Here is a 26,352-nt window from a genome sequence, read left to right as displayed (position 1 = left end):
ACAATTTGAATGGGTTCCTTAAATATTTTGGAAATGAGACCATCAGAAAATTTTGCTGTCAAGATTTTTTTCCCTAGTTGTTTGTCTTTCCACAAATCTACTTTTCCCATGTTTTTCTACTCCTCTGAACTTCCAACATTTACTTGAGGCCTTTTTATAAATTGTGATTTTTAAATCTCCATCTTGCTTGGTCTAGCACCCAAAATTGTGCACACCCACACTACATGGGTATGGGCTAGCCCAACCGGCCACTCCCTGCCCCCTGTTTCTGCCCCATATCCTGCCCCCACTGGCCCACCCACAGTTCCTGCTGCCCATCCAGTCCCTTTAGTCCTGGCCCATGCCTCCTACCCTGTCCCCTCAGCCCTCCCCCCTGCCCTCCCTGCTCCCTCGGCTGACCAACCGGCGGCCCCCTACCCCTTGTTCCTGCTGCCCCCTGTCCCCCCCTCATCTCCAGTCCCTCCCACCCATTCCTTTTATGTTGCCCCCTCAGCCCTCCCCCCACTCATGCTCCTATCCCCAACCCCTTTGCCCCGACACCCAAACATCCCAACCCTTTCCCTTCTCTTACCTACCCCATTGAAAACAGAGCAAGAAGCCTAGAAACAGTAACACTAGATAATTTGGATAGAGGCTTATTTCCATTGAGGGAAGTACCCACCTTTAATAAAGAGGGGAACTTGGTGTCTGTAAGACACTATACACCTTTTAAAACTGACCATTTAGAAAAATTCAAGCATAATGTTCCATCATTTGAGGCAGAACCAATATTAACTATAGAAAACTTAGAGAATATATTCAGAAACTTTGACCCCTCTTGGTTAGATGTGGAAATTTTGTTAGATACATTTCTGACAATGAGAGAAAAAAATAATGTCATCTCTCTAGCTAATCAAAAAAGAGGTAAAGGAGCACACCATTGGCCAACTGTAGATCCACACTGGAACCCCAATGTTGCACAAGATCACACAAAACTAGTCCTGGCCAGAGAAGCATTATTGAAGGCCATGAGAGATTGCTCTGATAAACCTGAAACACGGGGAAAATTTGAACTGTCCCAACAGGAAATTAATGAGACCCCCCTCTCACTTTATGGACAGACTTATTGACATAGGAACTATACATATGGACCTTGATTTGACCAGAGAAAAGGACATTAAACATATACGCAGGCAATTCATTAAGAATTGTTGTTCAGTAGTAAAAGACTACTTTGAAACTAGCTGTCCTAACTGGGAGTCTATGGACCTCGAAGAACTGAGGAAAGTAGCAACTTATGCCTATAAGGGTCATGCAAAAAACCCTCTATAAACTGTAATAGTTAAAATAGTTATGGTCATAAAATGTGGTGATTAAAAGAGTTAAAATGGTTGAGGTTGTAAACTGTAGTGAGTAAAATAGTGGAAAATATAAATTATAGTAGATATAAGAGTGGGTGAGTAAATTTGTGACCGCAGAAAATATGTTTCACTATAGTGTCTTGGTTTTAAATAAAATATAAGGTGGTCGCCAGGGAAATATTCCCAATTATGAATTCCCAATTATGAATATACCCAAGTCAACTGGGTTTTATAGAGAATTTAATTACTAATACAATGAGGAATTAAAGAAAGAGAGAAAAAGGAAATAAATATGAAGGGCCTTAAGCCAACATGGCCTAGACTTGAGTCTTAAGAGGGAGAGATCAGTCAGTCAGTTTTTTATCACTCACCACAAGGTCTGTCTAAGCAAGGATTCTAGGGACAGAGTCTCCTTGGAGAGAATTCCAGCCAGAGTCCTCCTCAAAGAGCCTTCCAGCCAGAGACTGTTTCAAAGGGCCTCTCTCAAGAGCCTCCAGAGGGACAGAGTCCCCTCAGAGGAGCTTCAGTGAGACCTCCTTAGAGATTGTCCTCCAAGAGCTTCCCTTCTCCAGAGCCTGTCTCAAGAGATCCTTCTCAAGCGATCCTCATAAGAGCTTCTCCAAAGGGATTTTTATAAGAGATTCTGCTTTTTCTTATATAGAGGTTTTTCTCCTATGTCACCTCCCCTAAGTCCTTACATCTACCAATCACAGTAGACGTTTTCCAAAGGACAACCCATTCTAAATTCACAGCTGGGTCGACTAATCCCTTTAGTAAGTTTGAACCAGAAAAAACACTGAATAAGTTTTCACCTCTTTGCTCCTGGCAAGTTTACAAGTTGCCTGACCTTTAATAGGTACTTAGCATGCCTCTGTATTACTTCTAAAAATAGGCATGGCTTAAAGAACTTTTTGCCTCATTATAAGTATGGGTTTAAGTACTTTCATTGTTTAGCAAGGAGTTTTCTCCCCTAAAGCAGTCTTAAGTATGGGTAGAGTAGAGGTCCTCCCATTTCTGATCCAAGTAGAGTTCTCACTGTCAAAATGGGGAATGTTCCCAGTAGGGAATTGTTCCATTGGAGAATTCCCCAATGTGGAAATTTTTAACATTCACAAGTCTGAGAAATTTCAAGATTCACAATAAGTCAGTGAACGACTTAATGAAAGAAATTGAAGGATACAGGAACACTTGAAAATTAAGGGAGAGAACCATGGCCCCTTTGCAGGAATCCACAGATAAATCATTAGCATAATCCTTAATATGCCCTTTCTGTAGGAAGAGAGTCCATGCAATGATGGTCTGTAGGAGCTGGCTACGGGAAAAAGAAATAATAACAGTTTTAGGAATAATAACTATAGGAACCACAATGCCAATCAAAATAATGACAGTGCTCCAAATGCGGAAAATGATAATACCCCACACAATGCCCAACAACAATATATAAGAAATCGAGCTCGACCATGCTACACTGAGGGTGAACATCCTCAACAGCATGGAGGGTCCCAAAAAACTGCCCAAGCCTCTTTATGAAGGTGTGAAGGGGGGCGGGGTGAGGGCCTTGGAATTAAAGAATGAAACCTTTGATTTTCCAGACCCTGACATTTTAATGCCAATAATACCTATACATTCCCCCCCCAAATAGTAAGGAACCTCATGTCACTTCAAAGGTGGGAAATTCATACTACAACTGTCTTTTGGACACTGGAGCATCTAGGTCAGTTTTGGTAAGCAAACCAGATGGAAAGTGTGATTCAATTGGCTCCCTAAATGTAGTAGGTGTATCAGGAAAACCGTTAAAGGTCCCAAAACTTTCTCCTTGCATGGTATGTGTGGGACCCCTAACTGTTGAACACTCTTTTCTTTTAATACCTGGATCCCCCACAAACTTGCTGGGGAGAGATTTACTATGCAAATTACAAGCCACAATAATGTGCACCCCAGATGGCTCTCTCTCCTTAGAAGTGCCCGAGGAATCCTTAAATTTACTCCCTGTACTTCTCTCAGAGAGCCAGGAGGCAAAAGAACCTCCCACCTTTGAAATGCCTACAGATATACTGAAGTCTCTTTGGGCCACATTTTCTACTGATGTAGGCTTACTTAAATCATCTGTTCCTGTGCAAATAAAAACTAAATCCAGCCCACCTCCTTGCATTCCTCAGTATCCTCTCTCCAAGGAGGCAACAGAGGGCATTACCCCAATAATAAACTCATTAATTGACCAGGGAATAATATTCCCTTGTAAATCTGAATACAACACGCCCATCCTGCCCGTTAAAAAACCAAAAAGGGGTCCTGATGGCAAGCACCTCTATAGACTCATACAGTATTTGAGGGCTGTGAACAATCACATTATAAAGAGACATTCCATAGTTTCCAACATCAATACTGTTATTTCTTCTATTCCTAGCACAGCTACATACTTTATAGTAGTGGACTTGTGCTCAGCCTTCTTTTCCATACCCATATATGAGAACTCCAGGCATATTTTTGCTTTCACTTGGAATGGCTCACAATTCTCCTGGTCCAGATTGCCACAAGGTTATGTAGAGAGCTCGAGCTTATTTGCACAAATTTTGAGCCAAGATACAGATAATATAAAATTAAAAACAGCAAATTAATAAAATACGTAGATGATCTACTCTTGGCTTCCACAGATGCAGAAGCATGTCAAGAAGATAGTAAACACCTTCTTTTGGAATTGCACAAAAGAGGACATAAGATCTCGAAGGATAAAATTCAGTGGTGTCTCCCCAAAGTAGAATATTTGGGGTTCATTCTGACAGCTGGTGCCCATTCTATTTCTCCGAAGCGAATTGAGAATATTCAAAAATTGAGTGCTCCTATCACTAAAAAACAGTTAAGAGCAATTCTGGGAGCAACAGGTTTTTGCAGACAATGGATTCCTTGCTATGGAGAAATTATGAAATCCCTTATAGCACTAACAAAGGATTCTGTCCCTGAACCCCTCAAATTAGAGCCTGAACACTTGTCAGCTCTATCAGAGCTAAAAAAGGCTATCCTGTCTGCCCCTGCTCTAGGCATCCCAGATTACAACAAGCCATTTACTTTGTATGTACATGAGCGAAGAGGAGTAGCTTCAGGTGTTTTAACTCAGACTTTGGGGTCTTCTCAGCGCCCAATTGCTTATTATTCAGCCCAGCTGGACCCAATAGCTTCAGGAGCACCACCATGTCTTAGAGGCGTGGCTGCTACTGCTTTACTGGTGACAAAAACCATTGATCTAGTATTTGGATGCCCACTAACAATTATGTTCCCACATGAGGTAGAGGCATTATTGCTAAGACAGAGAACACAGGCATTTTCTGATCAGCGAATTACAAGATATGAAATAACCTTGCTAAACAATGAAAATATTACTCTGAAATGCTGTACAACCCTTAACCCTGCCACCTTGCTTCCAGACTTACCAACTTCAGGAGAACCATTACATAGTTGTGAAACACATGGCAGAAAAGCCTCGGGATGATCTCTTGGACACTCGCTTAAACAACTCAGACCTGATCTTATTTACTGATGGTTCTTCTTTCATGAGGGATGGCATACGATACAGTGGAGCTGCTGTAGTCACAGAATTTGCCACTGAGTGATCAGCTTCACTGCCCTCTAACATTAGTGCTCAAGGGGCAGAACTCACAGCTCTGAAACATGCCTGTATAATTGCCACGGGTAAAAAGACAACAATTTATATGGATTCTAGATATGCTTTTGGCATTTATCACTCAGTTGGGATGCTATGGCTCCAGAGAAGATTTTTAACCTCAGCTGGAAAATCCATAGCTAATGCTGAAATTATTAGTGAAGTCCTTTCTGCTCTTCAGTTGCCTGAAGCCCTAGCTTTAGTTCATTGCTTTGCCCATACAGGTGGCACCGACCCTGTCTCTAGGGGAAATGACCGAGCAGATGCTGCTGCAAAGCTAGCAGCCATAGAAGGGCCTGAATTACTTTTAACATTAACAACAACGGATGACTTAAATTTATCACTTTCCTATAATGAAAAGGAAGTGGAAAAATGGAAACAAAAATTCACAGCAAAACAGATCAATGGAGTTTGGGTGTCATCTGAAGGAAAACCCCTGCTCCCTAGAAGTTTCTATCACCAAATTTGCCAATCTGTTCATAATAATGGCTGCTTTGGTACCCAGGGAATCATGGACTCTGTTAAGAGAGTATGGATAGCCCCTGGTATAACTACCATAGCCTCTAAAGTGTGTTCAGCTTGCTCTATCTGCCAGGCTTATAACCAACACGCCTTTCGTGGAAAAGCCTTTGGTGGATGACCTCTGGCTTACATACCTTTTGAGCACCTGCAGATAGATGTTATAATAATGCCAAAGGCTGGACAATATAAATTTTGTCTGGTCATAGTAGACCAACTGACCAGATGGCCAGAAGCTTTTCCTACAGCCCGAGCCACAGCAGCTTTTGTTGCTAAGGTGCTTTTAAAAGAAATTATTCCTCGCTTTGGCCTGCCAGCACGTATTGATTCTGATAGGGGAAGTCAATTTACTGATTCAAAATCAGATATATTCTTGCTTGGGGATAACTCCAAAATTCCATGTTCCATATCATCCCCAGAGATCAGGCCAAGTTGAAAGGATGAACAAAGAACTTAAGACTATGATTGGCAAATTATGCACTGAGACCCATTTAAAATGGCCTGAAATTCTCCCTCTGGCCCTATTTTATCTTAGAAGCAGACCTAGAGGAGACCTACACATCTCACCATTTGAGATGCTTTTTGGACATCTGCCTATACAGGCTAAGCCTTTCTCCCCAGCTTATATATTGCTATTAGGGGGAGATACTACTATTGCTTCCTATATACAGGAATTACAGCACAAACTGCGTGAACTACATGAATCCAGAGCTGCAGTACAAGCTGGACCACTAGACTTTTCTCTTCATGACCTGAACCCAGGAGACAACGTGTATATAAAGAACTTCCAGTGTACGGGAGCAACTCAGCCTTCCTGGAAAGGACCATTCCAAATATTGCTAACTACTCCAACATCTATAAAGGTTGGAGAAAAGGACTCTTGGATTCATTGCTCACATGTAAAGAGAGCATCTTCTGTTGAGACTAATTGACTGTATCCTATATATGCATTGGAGATAATTACCCATTGACAAGTGGAACTGTTTTATTTTGTTTTTGACACATTGAATTCCTGAATTTATTTTTTTCTCCCTTTTCTCTTTTTCCTTATTTTATTATTATTTTTCTTTTATTAAAATATTTTATTTTTTCCCTTTTCTCATTTCTATGTACTCAAGGTACATACAATCAATATTAATTTTTATTCCACAATAATATTAGTTTAAATATACATACTTGCTATATTATTAATGCATACCCAAACAGCTTTAGACTATGGGAACCTGCCATTTGTTGATAATTGTTGTGGGACTATGATTAATGTTTGTGTCTGATTCCAGGAACTGGATCAAAAAAGGAGCACAGAGATAACCTGAATAATGCCAAAAGAGCTCACAGGTCTACAAATCAAAAACCAATCCAGGTAGGATTGATACACTTCTAAGCCAATACTAAGGACTTGAACCTAGTGTGAGACTTGGGGTTGTGACACTTGACATATGTTAAGATGTAGGTCTTCCTCATATCCACACTTTGTGACAATACTTACAGACAAGAACCAAAGTTTGGCTATCATCCTGGCTCCCTCTATCCCTGAGAATGAAGGTAAAATCAGACCAGGGAATGACACTTCCCTATTACATTAAAAATCTGGTCCTTTTTTTTTCTCTCCTATAGTATGACAACTTCTTGTAGCCTTGGCTGCAAATGGGTAAGTGAAATTTACGGCATTCTGTCCTACAGACTTAACTTAACTGGACCCTAATACAGGGACCTGTGAGAAAATTTATTCTTGCTTTCTCAAAATTTTGTATACATAGATTTTTGATATTTTGATACTGATTTTGAATTCTTTTTTAACATAACTATATATATATATGTATATGTATATACATATATATATATATATATATATATATATAAAGGGTTTATATTTTTTCCCTTAATTTTTTCCCTTTTTTCTTTTGTTTTTTGAGTTTGTTTTCCTTTTGAATTAACTCTCACACACCCATAACTAAACCTTGCATCCTCAGCTAGCCTCGGTGTTTTTTCAACACTTTCTTCAGGGGGGATTTTATTTTCATAAAATCCAAGATTTAAATTTTGTTTGAGGTAGATCTTCAGAGAAGAAGCTTGCTAACTAACTGAATTCAGAGAATGAACTGTTTGCAGAAAGATATCTAAACCCTTACACTACAGGAAGATCCAGAATGAACCTTGGGGTGTGGTTGATTGAACATTTATTTTGAATGTACACTCTTATGCCAAAGGGAACTGCCCCCTAATTGGCTTTTGTCAATGCGCCCAGCAAAACATTGGTTTTGCTGTCTCTCTCTCTCTCTCTCTCTCTCTCTCTCTCTCTCTCTCTCTCTCTCTCTCTCTCTCTCTCTCTCTCTCTCTCTCTCTCTCTCTCTCTCTCTCTCTCTCTCCTATTTCCCCTTATCTACAACTATTGTAGTTTTCCTCTTAGAGGATAGAAATTTTGTATGCACTTGCAGTCAGAATTTTTTGGGGTGCAGGATGTTTATGTTTAGTGATCAATTGGGGAGACTAGTCCCCCAATCATCATCAGGGAGGATGTAGTAGTAGTCTCTCGGTAACCGAGGATGACAATTGTCTTTGTGTGTTTTCATCTATGGTGTATTAGGGGGGATTGTGATTTTTTAAATCTCCATCTTGCTTGGTCTAGCACCCAAAATTGTGCACACCCACACTACACAGGTATGTGCTAGTCGATGACAAATCAGAAATAACTGACTGCCCACCTGGGCTCTCCTAAGCCAAGCTTGAGCCACCATTGGCACTTGTGAGGCACAGGAAGTGAGGTAGAGAACAGCTCTGGAGTTTGCTCAATTCCTGTGGACAGGGCTAGGCGCCAATTGTTGCTAGGAGCTGGAGCAGGGAGGAGGTCGGCAGACAGCTTTCCTTCAGATCTGTCACGTGAGTCAAAGGACTGATTCTCTTCTCTACCTTGGCCTGCCAGGCCTAAACTCCCTCTGGCTCTGCCAGAAGGTTGAGTTAATTAAACCTTTTTGTTTTCCCCTTCTCTCCTTCTTTCTTACTCCTGTTGTAATTAAACCACCATAAAACTCCATTCTGACTTCAGTGTTTCATTTAGTAATTTCATAAATGAATTCCTTGGCGACCTTAAATTAATATAGCAATCTTTAAAAGTGATTTTAATTATCACAAGGTGCCGGTCTAAATATATTTTTTTCCACTGTTGTCCAATTTTCTTCAGTTTTTGTCAAGCAAAACAGGCCCTTATTCTAGCTGAGGCTTTTGTGTATTATCAAAAATACTCGATGGTATTAAGAAAGCCAATACTAAAGTTTACTTTACTCATGTCCTCTTCTACTAGAAAATGCAAAGCCAGATTGAAAGGCTCTTTCCTATTCCCAGGTTATCTTCCTATCTCTTGCACTAAAGAAGGTATCATGTAAAAGAAAAATGCATACATAAAACTAAAAACTGTCTTGTTTCTATTTATCAATTCCTTCTCTGGAGCTGAATATATATACAAGTCAATCTTCAAACAGTATCTCTGTTGTATATAATGTTCTCTGGTTCTTTTCCAAAATTAACCTGTTCATCATTTCTTCTGGCTCAGTATTCCATCACAATCATATACAATTTATTTAACTTTATTGCATTCAATGGGCATCACCTCAGTTTCCAGTTCTTTGCCACTATTTAAGAGAGCTGCTCTGAATATTTTAGAACATATAGGTTCTTTTCCATTTTTCCTGATGACCTTACAAAATAAATCTACTAGTGGTATTGTAGGCTCAAAAGGTAAACATTATATAGTATAAGATTAGGCATCATTTAATCTTCTGTGCTCTCTTTTGTGAATCTTAATTCTCGGACCCTACTTCATAAGATTTGGTTAAGACCATTCCCCATTTGAAACAATGAAGGTACTTGATCAGGGATGTGAGAACTCTACCCCACCCATACTTAAGCATACTTTAGGGGAAGATAAAGTTGTAAACTCTTTACTGAACAATGAAAAGTACTTAACCCATACTTATAGTGAGGCCAAGCACTTAAAGCAAAGTCTATTTTTAGATCTAATACATAGGGGTGCTAAGTACCTACGAAGGTCAAATTAATCACTAAAAGGTCAAGCAACTTGCAAGGGGCAAAGAGGTGTGAACTTACTCAAAAGTTTAAGTCTACTCAGGTGTGAATTAAATTAAGAATGGTCTGTCCTTTAGAAAATGTCTACTACGATTGGTAGATGTAAGAACTTAGGGGAGGTGACATAGGAGAAAATTCTCTTTAAAAGGAGCTCAAAAGAGGTCTCTGGGAGATTCAGCTTGCCAGAGCTTCCTTGAAGGGCTTGGTGGCTGGCTGAAAATTCAGTTTGCCAAAACTGAATTGGAGCTCGGACTAGTTGGAGTAGCTGGGTCTTTCTGAACACTAGAATCTTGCTTGGGACAAATCTTGTGGTGAGTGGATTAAAGACTGACTGATCTCTCAAGGCTTGGGCCGAGGCTGGACTACCCCTTTTCTCATTATTTCCTCTTACTCTCTCTCTCCCTTTCATTAATTCCTTAATTTGTATTAATTAAAATCTCCATAAAAACCCAGCTGACTTGGGTATATTTCATATTTGGGAATTTTTCCCTGGCAACCAATTTGATTTAACTCAAGACAATATCTTGAAACCATATTTCTGCAGTCACAGTTTATAGCAAACACTCTTTTAATTGTTACACTTTGTACCAATCAGTGTCTTATCTCTAATATATTCATAGGCATTGATTAAATATACTATACTAAATACAATACTATATATTTTGGTAGTAAGCTTTGCTTAAAGAGAAATTCCTAAAATTTAGTGGCATTTATGAAGTGGGTGGATAATAAAAACACATGGTATTTGGGAATTTTTTTATTTTTGTACACATGACAAGATTTTACACCAAATAGTTAAATAGTACAAATTTACATTCATGAGGAATGTTAAAAAAAATTCAACTAAAAAAAACCCCAAAAACAAAAACAAACAAAAACTGGCTTCTTCCTGTGACCCACAAATCCTGACATTTTTACAGTGAGGGGGATTAAAAAAAAAACAAAAACAAAAACAAAAAAAGAAAAAAATCTCAAGCCTCCCCAAACAGAACAATTTAAATTCACATTTTCTCTCTCCACTGGACATGGTGGATACCAATGGTGAGAGTTACAATTCATCTTTTTCACTTGAAGATTTCTGTAAAGATAAAACACAGAGGAAATAGTAAATTTCACTTTCAGATTAGGTACACACAATAGTTTTCCAACGTTCTAAACTTTTTTTTTTGGTTTCTTAACTAGCCTCAAGTCTCTCTCTACTCCTTCCCCACACATGTGACATGTCCTCTTTAGGCCCTTAAATCCTCCCTGCCTCAAACTTGAGTGGCTCCCTTTTGCCTCTAAGATAAAACAGAAACTCACCTGTTAGGACTTCCTGCAGGCCCTTTTCAAGCTGACCCAAACAAATCTCCCCAGTCTCTAGGCTTAAAACAAACTACCTCAGAGAAAGACCCACTTCACTCTGCAATGGGGATCCAAGTACCCTTTAGTGTTCCCTCCCCATGTAATTGGCTCTAGGATCTAAGATAAGCTTCTCTCCAAATCACATTCCTTCTATTAGTATCTCTAACTTGTATACACTCTGGTACAGGTCTCCCCTATGAGTGCAGAACCCAGCCTAGAGGCAGCATTCAATCAAAGGCTGGGGATTGGTGGCCCATTGACAGAAAGGGGCAGCTGTCCTGTCCAAACCTTTTACAACTCCACTGCCTGAGTCTAGAACAGGTCTAACAGCACGTACTTTCTTTGTTTCTTCCTCTTCCTCTGCATCCACATCATCAACTTCTTCTTCTTCTTCTGGTTTGGAATCTTCAGATGCTTCTTCTGTTGTATCATCTTCCTGGTCTTCTTCAGGTTCTTCTTCCACCTTGAATATGAGTTTATTATAACATCAATAGTTATCAATAGCTCAAACCCACCTTCAATCAATCTAGTATACCCTGACCTTTCAGTGTCAGTCAGTCAGAGTCAGGAAGGCTTCAAATCCAGCCTCAGATGCTGACTAGTTGTATGACTGTTTGCCTTGCTTATCTGTAAAAGGAGGATAATGAATAGTGGCTACTTCCTAGGATTGTTGTGAGGATCAAATGAGATAGTCATTGTAAAGTACTCTGTACAATATCTGGTACACAATAGGCACTATAGAAATGTTAGCTATTATTATTATCATTATTATGATTTAACACAACAGGGGAGGGAATTAGGACCTTCTAATGACTAGAATTCACAGATGGTGTATGTAGGTTAAAGGGAAAGGCTAGAGGCAGACCAGGCCTGTCCAGGTTCTGCCATATACTAGAACACTAGCCAACATGACCCGAGCCTTACTTTCCTCATATGTCAAACAGGGTTAAAATAAACAGGTACGCTGCCTAACCCACACTTTTCTGATGAATCAGAGTTGAAAGGGGTCTTGGAGGTAAACTCCCATTTACAACATCCCAGAAAGATCCCCCCAACAGCATCTGCTTAAAGACAGTCTATAATTATGGAACTCATTACCTCCCCTGCCAGTTGAGGTCAGTCTAATTTTGGACAATTCTAAGGGTAGTGGGGGAGTGTGGGAAGAAATGCAAGGTCACCTGACTGCTCAATCTCAACTGAGGTCCAGTTTATCAACATCCTTCCTTAAGTGCAGCACCCAGGACTCACCCTAGTGTTCTAGAGAGCAGGAGTTCTTAACCTGGGGCACATCAAGAATTTAAAAAAATATATATTTTTTGATAGATGCATTTCTTTGTAATACCATGTATTTTAAGATCTTGAAATTTTGACTCTGATAGGCTTCATGATACTGACTGCCAAAGGCATCAGAAAAGAAGGCAGGGTACACACAACAGTTATCACCTCTGCCCTGCAAAATTTACTGCTGGAAAGGCCCAAGCTAGCATTAGCGCAAAATAGGAAAGCCCTAAGTATGAAGCACAAAAGATAGAAAGTTATTATTCAAAGTAAATTGTGTAATTTAATATGTTGAAATTTAGTTTATTTTAATACGGCTATCATTGAAGTCTTCCAGGTCCTCACACTATTGAGTGGAGAAAGCAAGAAGTTCCATGGTCTAAGCTTATCATTCCTGCTTTGTCCAAGAATACACCTTTGTGTTCCCTAAAGTTTATTTGCTAAGTTTCCCTGGAATCTCATGGACTATATCCTATTGGCTCGAAATACAAGGAGTGATGTTAACTTTCCTGACATTAAACTGCACCCCAGGAAAATGGATTCCTACAGATTGAGAAAATGAGGGGTTGCAAAATTTAGCAAAGACAGATAGGTAGGTGGGAGGAGAGTCTCTCACCAATCTCCCATTAAAAAAGGATATCCAGTGTCTCCTTTTTGACAAAAATCACTACTGCATACATCTCTATCAAGAAGGACCAAAAGGATCAGCACACTAAGGAAGGAGAGTTGAATTTCAGTTAACTCAGGAAGAAGAAAAGAACAAACCTTTGCATCAGGGTCAATGTTCAAACTTAAACGAAGCATCCTTTCAATCCTGTCACCATATTCTTTGGTGTTTGGTAGAAGGTAGCCTGATCTTAGTGTTGCCGTTTCAAATAGGACTACAGCAAGGTCTAAAACTGTTTTGTCATCTTCGTCCTCCTGATGTGGAAAGAGACAAATTTTACTGATATTAATGAGAAATACACAGAGCAAAGTTGAAAACTGAGGAAGAGAAGGCTTTGACAATACTTAATAACTTACTTTAACCCGCCTGAGCATATCCTTGATCAGCGGATGTCTAGGATTAATTTCAAGTGTTTTTTTCTGACTGGCATAGTAACTGTCAAAAAATAAAAGAAATCAATATAAATAGCTACTCCTCTCCATCCAGGGCCTGTTAAATACTTTATTTTTCTTTTACTACCACTTGGTTAAAGCTATCTCTAGATCAGGGAAATAGTGCTTTGAGTTACTGCCTCAGTAGAGGCCAATAAGGCAAGATGAGAAGAAGAAACTGATTTTACTTCCAATGCTGGCCGTGCAGGGAATCAGGAGGCTTTTCTGCTAACAGTCTTATTAAACAGGAATGGCCTCAATAGCTCCCCAGTACAAGCTTGTAGGTCTAGAGCACAGTGAGGGTCTTGCCTCCCATAAAAGTCTAACACTAAGAGAAGTCCCAGAAACTCTGGTAGAGGACTCATGCTTACTTTGCAGAAATGTCCATGCCTGTCTGGTAAGCCTGAGCTTTCATGATTCTTTCCATGTTGCCAGACCAGCCATACTGGCTGGCCACAAGAGCACAGGGAGATTCTGTCAGACGCTGGGAAATCACAGCCTTTTCAATCTTAAGGAAAAAAAGGTAACCAAAAGTGAGTCTCAAAGGTGATGATGTACTTACCATGTTGTCTATCTATGATCACTGTTTGGATTAAAATGGGATTCCATGATGAACCAAATAGTAGTTATTGAAACTATGATGATGGCAAGCTACATTAATTCAGCATCTGGGTACAAAGCTAGTTTCCAAGGGTGTGAGTCCAGGCAAGTCAAGGAAGCTCTCTGGGGCCTCAGGCAAATCTGAGAACCACAAAGTTGCAGCCCAGCTGCCCAAGTGGAGCTGCCTATATTGGGACTTCCCTGCACCAATATAATTATGGTTCCAGACAATGACCAAGGATCAACAATCTCTGCATACAGAAAAGGGGCCAGGTGATTTTGGGAGCTGCCGTTCAGAGAGGGATAGGACAAAGGATAGCTCCATACAAAGTGTCCTGAAAAGATTTTAGGGAGAGAAGAGAATAAGCACTTTTGAATTAATTTTGGGTAGACAAGGAGAGAAGGGAGCTTGGGAAAGGCATATGGCAGAATGAAGCTCAAAGGGACACCTGAGAGATGAGGGAACGGCTTGGCCTTGGCCAAGTGATCGGGGGTGGCCTGTACAGAGGAACAACCACAGAAATTACAAATGCCACAATGATTTTAAAGCAACTACCTTGTCCTTAAGAGCTTTATCCTTCATCCACTCAAGCAATGGCTCAAACTCCTTCTCTACCACAGCACGGCTTTCCTTGGTTTTCTCGCTCTCATCAAATTTCACTCCTTCCTTGGCAACATTCTGGAACCTCTTTCCATCAAACTCTGGAAGAGCCTGGATGCAGTACTCGTCAACAGGCTCAGTCAGATAGATTACTTCATAGCCCTTTTTCAAAAGCCTCTCAACAAATGGAGATGATTCTGCCTGCAAAGTCAATGAACTTCCTAAGTGAGAGATTCCTTTGACATTCCTTTAAAGAAGTAGTTCCCCTATTTTTGGTCTCAAGTTCCCTTTACAATCATAAAAAGCAGACCTCTGAGAATTTTTGCTTATGTGGATTTTACCCATTAATATTTTCAGTGTGGAAAACAAATAAACAAACAAAAAAATCATCAAACAGTTATTTCTTTTTTATAGGAAAAAACACTACATTTTCCAAAACAAAAAAATAAAGTAAAAAAAGAGAAAATGGCAATTTTTAAACATTTTTGCCTTTCTCTATTGGTCTAATTTAATAGAAGATGGCTGCATTCTTATTTAAGCTTGTGCATTCAATCTGTAGTAATATGTTGTTTTGGTTTATATACAAGAGGAAACCCTGACCACATGGATGTTGTTGGAGAAAGGAGGGACACTTTAACAAGCAAGGAATATCTTAATATCATGGAAATAGTTTTGACTTTGGGGACATCTAGGAGTTCGAGAACTATTTGCTTTAGTGTGTAAATTGTACAGGGTTTTCTTTCCCCTCCAATAAAGATACAGCTACATGATCTAGTATGAATCTGAATTCTTACCTCTTTTCTGCTAGATCCTGCCATGAAGTAGATTTTATCCTGTTTCTCCTTCATCCTTTCCACATACTGATCCAGACTGGTAAGGTCATTTTCATGGTGAGAAGACTGAAACCGAAGAAGTTTTGCAAGACGAGTCCGATTGGAGTGATCTTCAATTACCCCAAGTTTGATGTTGGTGCCAAATTCTTTCCAAAAAGTTTTATTATATTTTTCTTCAGCAATCTTCTTGATCATATCAAGGGTTTTACGGACCAGTTTCTTTCGAATAACCTAGAAAATTCAAAGGATAGATGATCAACTTTTGTTTAAATGAGATTCCAGGTAACACACATGATTAAACTTCTTGTTAACAAGGTATTCTTTTCAAGATGGTGATCATCTTTAGCTATTCATATGGTCCTGGGGATAAACTTATAGATCCCCCTCTCTTTCAAAATCATGGCTTTAAATGAATGGAATTAAAATATACAAGATCATAGGAAAACTAAAAAAAATTCATTGTAATTATTTGAATTGTATCCCCCCCTGCCCCTTTTCAAATTCATTGACCTCTGGCTAAGAACTTTCTGTTAGAGGAGAATCTCAGATGCACATTATAGGAAGATGGTCACCTTAAACTGATGAGGGTTCTAGTGGGAACATGAATGTCTGCCCCCTTTGCAGTCATAGTTTAGGGTTTCCTTCCTTTCTGTCTTCCTGCTTCCCACCTACCCTGGAAATGTTGAAGTCTAATTCTCTAGAATATAGGTAAGACCCTCAATATTCTTACTGACACAAACATTTCATTATTATTAACCTGTGGGGGCAGGACTTAAATTTATGCTATTTATGATAATCCAGTTCAGGAACATTATGGACTAAAATGAAGCTTTGTGAGTCTCGAAAACTCACCTGGGTGGTAGAACTCTGAAGTATGTGTTTAGAGAAGTAGGTCCCCAACAATGGAAACTTTACTTGTTGGGGATTCCTGTCATTACAGATAGTTGTGAATTATCTGAAAAACTACAAGTGGCTCTAATTTTACCACAACCCCTCATACACACACTCTTTTCCTAACCAGAGGACATTTTTATCAAGGTTTCTCCAGGAATTCTTTAAGATTCTATAAGAAAATCCTCTAAAAATAATCCAAGTAGTTGATGCAATTTATAAAAATTAAAAAACCTACCCAAACTCTTCCTTTTATTATACACTAGTGCCATAAGATATAATGGGCAGCCAGGGAAGCTAGTAGCACAGTAGATGCCTGGGGTAGGAGGATCTGGGTTCAAATCTAGCCTCAAGAGACTTCCTAGCTATGTGACCCAGGGAAAGTCAGTTACCTACTCTCCCCCCTTCCCCTCCACTGTCTTAAAATTGATATTAAGACAGAAGGTAAGGATTAAAAAAAAAGATGGGCACTCAAGAACTAATGAAGGCCTCGGATTTGAAAACTCACAGAGCCTTGTTGGTGCCCATGAATTAAGTCAGTAAGACATTTACACTGCATTGTTGGATAGATGGCTCAGTAAAGCTTCAAATGCTCACCTTAAGCAACTTATGTTGTTGAAGAGTTTCACGGGACACATTCAGAGGAAGGTCATCTGAATCCACCTAAATAAGTTAAGTTAATCAGTGAGTGACCAAGTTACAATATGTACACCCCCCCGGTCAATGAATGAAAAACATCTTAATATACTTACAACACCCTTAATAAAATTAAGGTACTTTGGCATCATATCATGGAAGTCATCTGTGATGAATACTCTTCGTACATATAGCTATAAGAAGCCCAAAACAAAATTAGAATTGGGGAATTCCAATATTCCATATAGCATTTTAAACTTGAAGACAACATACTAAAACAAAATTAAAATAATGCTGCCCTCCCCAGCCCCAACTCAAACCTTAATGTAATCACTCTTCTTTGATCCATATTCGTCAAATAATCCACGTGGAGCAGAAGTGGGAACAAACAGGATCGACTTGAATGTCACTTCTCCTTCAGCAGTGAAGTGGATGAAAGTCATAGGATCATCACTTTCCTGTGGAAAGCAATTATTTTACTGTTCCAATACACCCAAGGAAACAACATAAAGTGAAATCTTGTTCTATAAGCAACAGACATTCAAACTAATGCCCATCCATGTATAAATGGAGATTTTGAGCCTTTGGACTTCCATCCCCCAGAAGTCCCTTAGTATTTCCCAAAATTCCATTTTCCTGTGTCCCCACGTTTTGCATGATTGTATTTAAGTGGCTGTAACTCCTCCCTCTTTCTCTCTTGAACCTGCGACTGGGCAGAAGTCAGGCAGTTCTTTTGTTTTAGTTATTAACAAAACTTTATCCACAGATAAATTCTTCCTAGGTAGATGAGAGAATAGGAAATGTGAACAACAAAACAAAAGCCTTTCCCATGTAGAATGCAAAAGGCACATGGATATCTGTGGAGGTAGGAAGATATGAAAGAAAAAAGGCTCTCAAGGCTGGAAAGATGAGGTCAAGGTAAAGGATAGATGTGGGTAGCTGATGAGGACCAAACCTTTAGAAGATCATCAAAATGGTATAGGAAGTAGAAGAGAGATCAAAGAGGGAATTTTTAAAAACCTGTGATTTTACTGAATATGAAGATCTTCTCTTTAATTTATTTTAGTTAAATAGCTGACCAGTAAGAGCTAATATTATTTAGGATTACTATAACAGAAATGGAAAGATGAGCTATAAGATTATGTGGACAGTATTTTAAGTACAAACCCTACAAAAACAATGGAAGTAATTAATGCACAATGATTCAAGTCAAGTTAGAAACAGACCAATGAGAAATTCAACACTGTTTTTTTTAAGAGGTCAGCAGAAGAAACTCATTACACTGCTTGAACATATGGCATAGGAAAATAAAAGCTTATTTCTCGGAGTCGAACACATTAAATAACTAAAAATTTGGTGCCACAATATGCCAAATGACCCTTTCTTGTCTTTTAACTCTCTCTCTTAGATTAGCTTACCTTTGAAAATGATTTGTAGAATGCTTTGTATTCATCTTCTTCTACTTCTTTTGACGGTCTCTGCCATATCGGTTTGATGTCATTCATTAGCTCCCAATCCCAAACAGTTTTCTCAACCTAAATTTGTAGACATGATTGTTAGAAATACCTCTTCCTGTTCTCACTCACATAAATTAATGACCTATATAATCCTGGGCCAATTCACTTACTTCTGTTTCCTCACCTTTAAATGAGAATACTATGTACACGTATACCTATCTCCCAGAATTGTTTATGAAAGCTTTCATTATAGCTCACAAAGGAATGGTTGTGCAAGTGCTATTGTTTTAACAATGGTCAAAACTTCCTTTAAGCTTTAAAATGATACAACTTTGCCACCCGAATAACCATGAGCAAGCTAGGTAAGAGTCATCAACCAAGTCTCAGGCTTGGGCATTCATTCCATGGTCAAGACCAAACCCTCCAGAACAAGCTGAAAAATGTAGGGCCTGGAAGACTTCTGAAACCTAAGCCTAAAGTCAGTGTACCCTATTATATCTGTGTTCCAATTTTTCGGCTACCAGTTTTCAACAAGTTCCTAAGAGGCTGAACTTGCCTTTTTAGTCTTGGGTTTTTTCTCCTCTTCATCTTCCACAGCAGCTTCATCATCTACTTCATCTTTTTCCTTTGCTGCTTCTTCCTCTTCGATGGGTTCTTCTACTGTTTCTGTCTGCAGAAACCCAAAGGCAGAGCTCAAGCAGGGTTTTCTACACCATGTCCTTGCAGGACATCCACATAAAAATTAGTTTTAGTTTACTGAGAATTTCTATTCCATAGCCAAGCACGGTACAAGTCCCTTCATAACACTAAAAAGAGACTCTTTTGAGCAACCCCCCTCACCCCATCCTTTTTAAGGCAGAAAGTTAGGTTTCACAAGTTCATGTACAACACTAGATTTGTAGTTCTAAGTAATCAAGTCTAGGCATATCTGTGCGAAGACTAGATGAGAATCTCCGATAATGGGGAATCCACAGCACAATACACTATATGGAGCAGTTGGGAAGGAGGGAAAAGGTTTCTTGCATGAATTCCATAGTAAAAAGTAGATTTACCTTACTGCTCCACAGGTATATAGGAAAGTTTATAAACTGTGAATATTTCTTGACAAGGTTTTTAATGGTATCCAGTTCAAGATAATCAGATGCCTCTTCCTTTAAAGCAAGACTTTAAGGGAAAGAAAAAAAGTCCATTAGAAAAAAAAAAAGATAAAATCAGTAGAAACTCTTTTCAGTTTTCTGAAGTAGCATGTTAATGCAAATAACTTCCTAAACCTTTCTCCTAATCAACAAGCGGTTGGGTGTGCTAACTTTTTTAACATTCTCTTCACCACCCATAGTAATAACATTCATCCTAGCAAATTTGGATATACAGAAAACTGCTACCTAGGTCAGAGATGAATAGAGAAGGAAAGGGAAAAAACATTCCTAACTATGGTCTAAATTAAATAATGAATATCAGTATGCCAGTCTCTTGGGAGTTTGAGGGAAATTAAATTAGGTCTTATCTGCAGTGGACAAAGTTGAAGATCTTTACTTAAATTGGAAATATATTCTGAAGACAGAATAGTTTCTAGATGTCATTAATGAAATCATGGCCTCCAAGCTTTCAGTAGCAAGAATTACCATTTATGAGTAGTAGTAGTAGTAGTAGTGACTCCCTTGTCCCCCAAATATAATTTAAGGAATATCATAATTGTTTGCTCTCACCTCCTTGAGGGAAAAGTTAATAAGTACACAGTGTACGAATGGACAAAACAAATGTGAAGAGAGTTATTTTGGGAATGGGGCTTTGAGAAACAGAATAGCTCACATAGTAGTGCTGAACCAAGCTTCTTCAGATTGTTTTTCTTATTCTAGGATAATCAAGTCTTAATGAAAACTACCAACTGCCAAAAAGTGATAATCTAGATTGGGGTTAGATTACTGCTGCAGTAAAGAGCTGGGTATAAAAAAACCATAATATTGTAATTTAATTTCAGTTGAACTCTTCAAACACTATATTAATAGATGTTTAGGATGTTTCATCCTAAAGAGATATTTATTCCATGCTACCCCTACTCAATTAAAACTCTTGTGGTTCTCTATTGTTTCTAGAAATCCTGCCCTGGTAAGGCCCCAACCTATATTGGCTGGACATTTCTCTCGGATGCAGTCCTTTAACAAGCTACACCTTCACCGTGGCCACTTGCTAGCTCACTTTTCTCTTTTCCTCCTGCCAGTATGGGAGGTGTGTCTCCCTTTACTCTCAGAAGATACAACCTAAGAATTATCCTTTGTACAAAGCTATTCATGTTCCCCCCACAAATGTCAAGCTCTTCTTCCCGGATTACCTAGTATTTAATGACTTTGCATACATTTATATTTATGCAGTATATAGTTTCTAATATATAGCATATATTAGACTATAGCTCATGTCAGCAGGGATTGTTCCATTCTTTATCCTTGGATCTTCATCACCCACCACAATGCACATAACACACAGTAGGCACTTAAATGCTTGTTGCCAATCAATAAAATTGCTGAGGCCATTAAAATGGGCTTGAAAATTATCACCAAATATGGCAGAAAAATAAAGTAGTTCACTTCAACATCTGTATAGTTTATGAAGAATCTCATGAGGCAGGAAACCCAATTAATGCACAGGTTATTATAAGCAGATATAGCAGAATAAATATTGCTGCACTTACGTTATTGTGGTGCCTCTTCCCAAAGTGTCTCCTCTTGGGTCAGCGATGACAGAAAATTCATTGGAGTCAGACTCCCAGATGTGCTGGGAATCATTGTTATGTTTTGATGTAACAATAACCCTATCTGCTACAAGGAAGGCAGAATAGAAACCTACACCAAATTGGCCAATCAACTCTGAAGTTGACTGACCATCACTCTGTGCCTCAGTCATTTTGTTTAAGAATTCACTTGTACCAGATTTCGCTATGGTACCAAGATTTTTAACTAATTCTTCCCTGGTCATGCCAACACCAGTGTCTGTAACATGCAGCAGGTTCTTCTCCTTATCACACTACAATCAAAAGAAGGACAAGATGTTTAAACCTTTAATCAGCTAAACATTCAAAAGAAAACTGTACAACTTAATTCTGGACTATGGTGATGAAAATTTACTTTCTACCACAGCCAGCTGAAGTGAAGGTTTTAATCAAAGATAAACATGTTACCATTTTAGAAAATGGGAAGTAAAAAAATATTCAAGTGGGCAAATGCAGTATATTAGCATTTGATGCTAAGTACACTACTTAACATTTATCATGTAATTTAATAGATGACTCAGGTTTTTATTGTACTGGAAAGTCATTCATTAAAGTCCATATTAAATACCACGGTACATGCATACATGTACATCCAGATAAACCCACTGACCCCCACTCTCCTTTCCTAAGTGATGGTGTGAACCCCAAGGCTCAACATGGGGGAAAAAAACATGTACTGGTATGGAAGGAAAGAATCTGCAACATTAATGATTCTTTCAGTATTGATTCTTTTTGACACCAAATTTCTAGAAATTCTTTTGTTTTTAAGTATCAGCTGGTAATAATTTCAAGCTTACCTTTATTTTAACAGTTAGTTCTTCATTTCCAGAAAGAGCATTTTCATCTGTCAGTGAAATTAGCCTTATTTTGTCTAAGGCATCAGAAGCATTTGAAATCAGTTCTCTCAGGAAAATCTACAATAAGGTGAAAGAGTCAAGGTAAAATACACAATTAAAATCAGACAAAACTCACTTTACTTCTGTCCAAAATCCTAAAAAGTTCTTCAAATCTGGTATCTATTTGAGACCTCACTCATCTGGTAAATTGGATGAATTATTATTATTTTTTATACAATAGGCCCTTGTTTTTTGTGACCAAAATGGATCTTTCCCATAAGTTAAAAATCAAGTCACTATTTAATAAGTATTTCTTATATGAATTCACCTAGGTACTTCACGAATTTTCTAGGGCTTATAAGAGCTACCAATATTACTACTCTTGTACTCTGAGGCCATTATTTGTATTTGTACTTTGGGGTATCTAAATATCATCAATGAAACAAAAAGAAGCACTGCTCTGATGTGGACACAACTTGTTACAAGTGAGAACTCTGGACAAAGACTGATGTGGGAGCTAAGGTTTCATGCAAAGCAACAAAATGACCCAAACTAATGCCAGTGTGATTAGGTAAACTATTGTGAGACTTTATAACACCTGGGAAAATGGTGTGGAATTAGTTTGTAATCAAAAAATTGTATTTAAATATTTTTGTCTTTTTCTTTCAAATACCAATTGTGTGTACCTGAATTTTGAGTGCCGAATTCACATAAAATGAGATCCTACTGTAATTTATTTGAGAAATCAGAGAACACTGATCTGCACTTTTTTTTCTATGATAGGGTGAGAAACAATTGATCTTAACCAGACTTACAACCATAAGTTCAATGATATATTGTTTGGAAAGGGTAGGTAGGTTAGCACTGTTTTAAAATTATTTTACTACTTTTGTGTACTGTGTAGCAGAGGAAAAAAAAAGCTGAGATCTTGGCAGCAGAGCTACTTAGTAGCTAAGATCTAACACTACATGCTTTACACAAAGGGTAACGAACACAATTCCTACCTCCTTATTTTTGTATAAAGAGTTGATTATAAGTTTCATCATTCTGTTCACTTCCGCTTGGAAAGCAAATTTCTCAGATTTTTCTCTAATTTCTTTTATTTGGGATGCATTCAATCCATCTAATTGAATAGCTTCTTCTTCTCTACAGAGAGGGAAAAATGAAATGTCATGCTACAAGAAAATAAATGTTAGCAGAGAAGTTCAAGGACCATAGTGTTTAATAGGATAATGGCAGCACACTCAGTGTCTGCCATATGCAAACCATAATTTTCTTTACTCATACACAGAGAAGATTGAAACCCTTTCAAGAAACATTTCTCTTTATTATTATATCTATAATACATATTAATGATTAAGGTGGGTAATTACTCTCAGCTTTAAAAGCAATTCATCACAACTTTTCACATTTCCACAACCTCCTTTTCCTACAATCTGATATTCTGTACAGACACTTTCTTCAGTTTAGTTTCTATACTAACATCATATTATTCTGTTGTCAATAGGGCTCTCTCAAATTATCCTTTAGTTTTTTTGGGATTCTTCAGTGCTAAAATTTTGTCTGAATTGTATTAGAAAGCACAGATGTATAATATATAATCTGGAGGGTGGAAATATACTCAAAATCTGTATATTTCCACACTGTACTTCCTAGTTAAAAAAATTAAACTATATAAAAATGTGTGTATATACATACATACATATAACCCCTCCCATAAACACTTACTCTCTGATTTAATTTATCCATGATATTCCCTTTCTCAACCCATTTGATATTTACTTTTGTTATCCAAGGACTAGTTATATTTGGAAAAATTCTCTTCTGTTATTTTCCAACCCTGTTTCCCATCCTGGTCTTTAGTTCTATCTGATCAGCTAAAAAGGAGGTAGGTGGAGGAGAGAAATTTGTACACATGAAAATAAAGACAAAAACTAACTAGCCTTTCCTTTGCTAGGAAACAGAAGTCATTTAAATTTCTGACATCTGACAACAGATTTCAGATCCTTTTTTCCTTACTGAGATCAGAGAACACAAACAACATGTGGTCCCAGGTGAGTAATTTATGGTGACAGTTTCAGATCAGCACTAACCTCTGGACCACCTCATCATCTGTCCGAGAACCTTCTCTGCTTTTACCCAGATCCTCTTCAACTGTAGCTTCCACATCCACTGGATCATCTGCTTTAACTGACCCTGAGGAAAAAGGATGTTCTTTTGAAACAATTGTCTTCCAAGCATCATGGAGCTACAGACATCCTAAGAGGAATTTCTGTTTTCTTCTGGAGTAGACTTGGGGAGGTGGCAGCAGCAAAGTTCATTTGGAGATGAGAAGGGGTGGGGCACAAGGAGGCCCAGAAGCCTCAGGAACACGGGACTGAAACTCAACAACGATTTCTGGTTCAAATGATCCTTTTGGTCCTTGGAGCTAAACAGACCCAACCAGCTCCTCAGCTTCACCCCTTCCCAAAATAGATTGGTTTGCATTCTACTTGGATGGCTTTGGGTTCACATGCTAGCCTCAACACTCAGGGTAGTTTCCCATCCCTTTTCTGGGCTTTTCACCAATCTACACACTGGATAGTTGTCCCTCCCTCCCAATTGGTGAGATTCCCAATGGACAGTGAAGACACAAGCCCCTTGACAAGTCTTCTGAGGCTATGATGCTGTATTTGTCACCTCACGATTCTAATCGTGAGCATCTTCCATCAATGCAGAGCTCTTTTGTCCCTGGGAGTCTTCAGGGGCCAGAGGACTCTAACTACATTCTAATTACTCTTTTAGGATGCAAAGCTCTAAACTTTAAGGAGTCAGAGTCAACTAAGCCAACATGCTCATTTTACAGGGAGCAAGCTGAGTCCTGGATCATGTGAATAAAAGCTGTGCCAACAAAAAAGACTGTCCAATCCTTTGACTATAAAGCGAGTACTTTTTTCTCTGTACCTGTAACTAGAATTCAGCTTGGCCTTCAGTATGGAATATAGTATTCCTTCTCTACACCATCAGTCCCTTTTTAGAGGAAAATGAATGACTTCCACCTTGGCCCTGCATTCATCACTCTTTGGTGCTTAAGCATCATCATACACAAGGCACCCTATGTCTTGACTCTGGGCATTCCCTCCTGCTGTTTCACAGGCCTGGAATTCTCCCCTTCCTGGCTTCAAGTCCTACCTAAAAATCTCACCTTCTACAAGAAAGAAGCCTTTCCCCATTCCTCTTTAATTCCAATGCCTTATTTCTCTGGAATACTCTAATCATATTATACAACATTAGAATAGAACAGATCATTTAAATTATGCTCAAAGAATTGAATATTCTATCTCTTAAATATCTTGTGTGTATATATATTGTACATCGCTGTTATATTGCCTCTTCCATTAGAATGTGGACTTCTTGAATGCAAGGACGTTTTCCCCCTCCCTTTCTGATTCCACAGCACTTAGCCCAGGGCCTCGCACACAGAAGGTACTTAATACACATTACTTAACTCTGCACTTAACATTTTCATTTTTACCAATAAGTAGAGGCTGGGATGCCTCTCTCCACGTGGTCATTCTCATTTTACAGAAGAGACTGAGCTTTCGAGGATCATTACCATTTTATAGCGGGGGAGACTGAGGCAATCTACGCGGCTGGCTCCCCTTCCTCCCGGTTATCCCCACTTTACAGGAGGGAGTCAGAGACAAGAAAAGGAAGGCTGGTAGAGACAGACAAAGCGCCCTGGGCGAGTACGGCCCCAGGGGGTCGGCCTCGGGGGGACGGGTTGGGGGCGGTGCGGGAGCGAGCCGCAACAGAACCTTCCAGAAGGGCAGGCCGCGCCCACCATCTCCATGTCCTCCTCCGGGCCCCACGGGCCCTCCTCGGCCTCCTCACTCACCGCAGGCCAGCAGCAGAACGCAGCACAGGCCCAGCAGCCAAAGGGCCTTCATGGCGGCGGTAGTTGCGGAGCGCGGTCAACTCCGGCACGGCGGGTATGGTTCCTGCTCACAACTACGTTCTCCGTCGGTCTATCCACCTCCCCACGGCGGGGTTCCGCTCCCCACACCCCGAGCTGCTGCTGCGGCGGTGGCGACGACAGCGGCTCCGAGGGCAGCAACAGCAACACGATCCGCCCACCGCCCCCCAAGCCCGGCTGCTCGCTTTTCACCCCCCACTCCCTGAGGGCGGGGGACGGGAAACACGAACCAGCCAATTGCTCCTCACCACGCACAGCGAAGAACCAATTGGAAGCAAAGGTGGGGGGAGGAGGCGGCGCTCCGCCAATGACAGCCCTCCAGGTGAGGGACCCGAGGACTGAAGCGTGGCTCCGGCTGATTGGCCCACGCGAGCTACGTCTCTCCCAGCCAATCATCACCCTCCGCGGGCCCTACCTTAGGGCGGCTCCGATATCGGAGGAAGGCCGACCAATAAGCGC

At 39.5% G+C, this 26,352-nt stretch overlaps 1 protein-coding gene across 1 annotated transcript; it reads right to left on the bottom strand.

The window, feature by feature from the left end:
* Window positions 1–10,344: 10,344 nt before the first annotated feature.
* On the bottom strand, window positions 10,345–26,265 carry HSP90B1 (heat shock protein 90 beta family member 1). Its single transcript, XM_001365588.4, has 18 exons — window positions 25,816–26,265; window positions 24,032–24,134; window positions 22,943–23,084; window positions 21,900–22,016; window positions 21,025–21,356; window positions 19,391–19,502; window positions 18,895–19,008; window positions 18,300–18,416; window positions 17,202–17,339; window positions 16,998–17,075; window positions 16,843–16,908; window positions 15,316–15,585; window positions 14,477–14,722; window positions 13,692–13,828; window positions 13,246–13,324; window positions 12,988–13,143; window positions 11,282–11,407; window positions 10,345–10,678 (listed from the first exon to the last, which is right to left on the bottom strand). The coding sequence occupies exons 1-18, from the start codon at window positions 25,865–25,867 to the stop codon at window positions 10,649–10,651; spliced, it is 2,415 nt and encodes an 804-aa protein (XP_001365625.1). The 5' UTR covers window positions 25,868–26,265; the 3' UTR covers window positions 10,345–10,648.
* Between the last annotated feature and the right edge of the window lie 87 nt (window positions 26,266–26,352).

This window comes from Monodelphis domestica, chromosome 5 (genome assembly GCF_027887165.1).
Source record: "Monodelphis domestica isolate mMonDom1 chromosome 5, mMonDom1.pri, whole genome shotgun sequence".
Classification (NCBI taxonomy): domain Eukaryota; kingdom Metazoa; phylum Chordata; class Mammalia; order Didelphimorphia; family Didelphidae; genus Monodelphis; species Monodelphis domestica.
The sequence above is the reverse complement of the archived record's forward strand: the minus strand, read 5'-3'. Positions and strand labels throughout refer to the sequence as shown.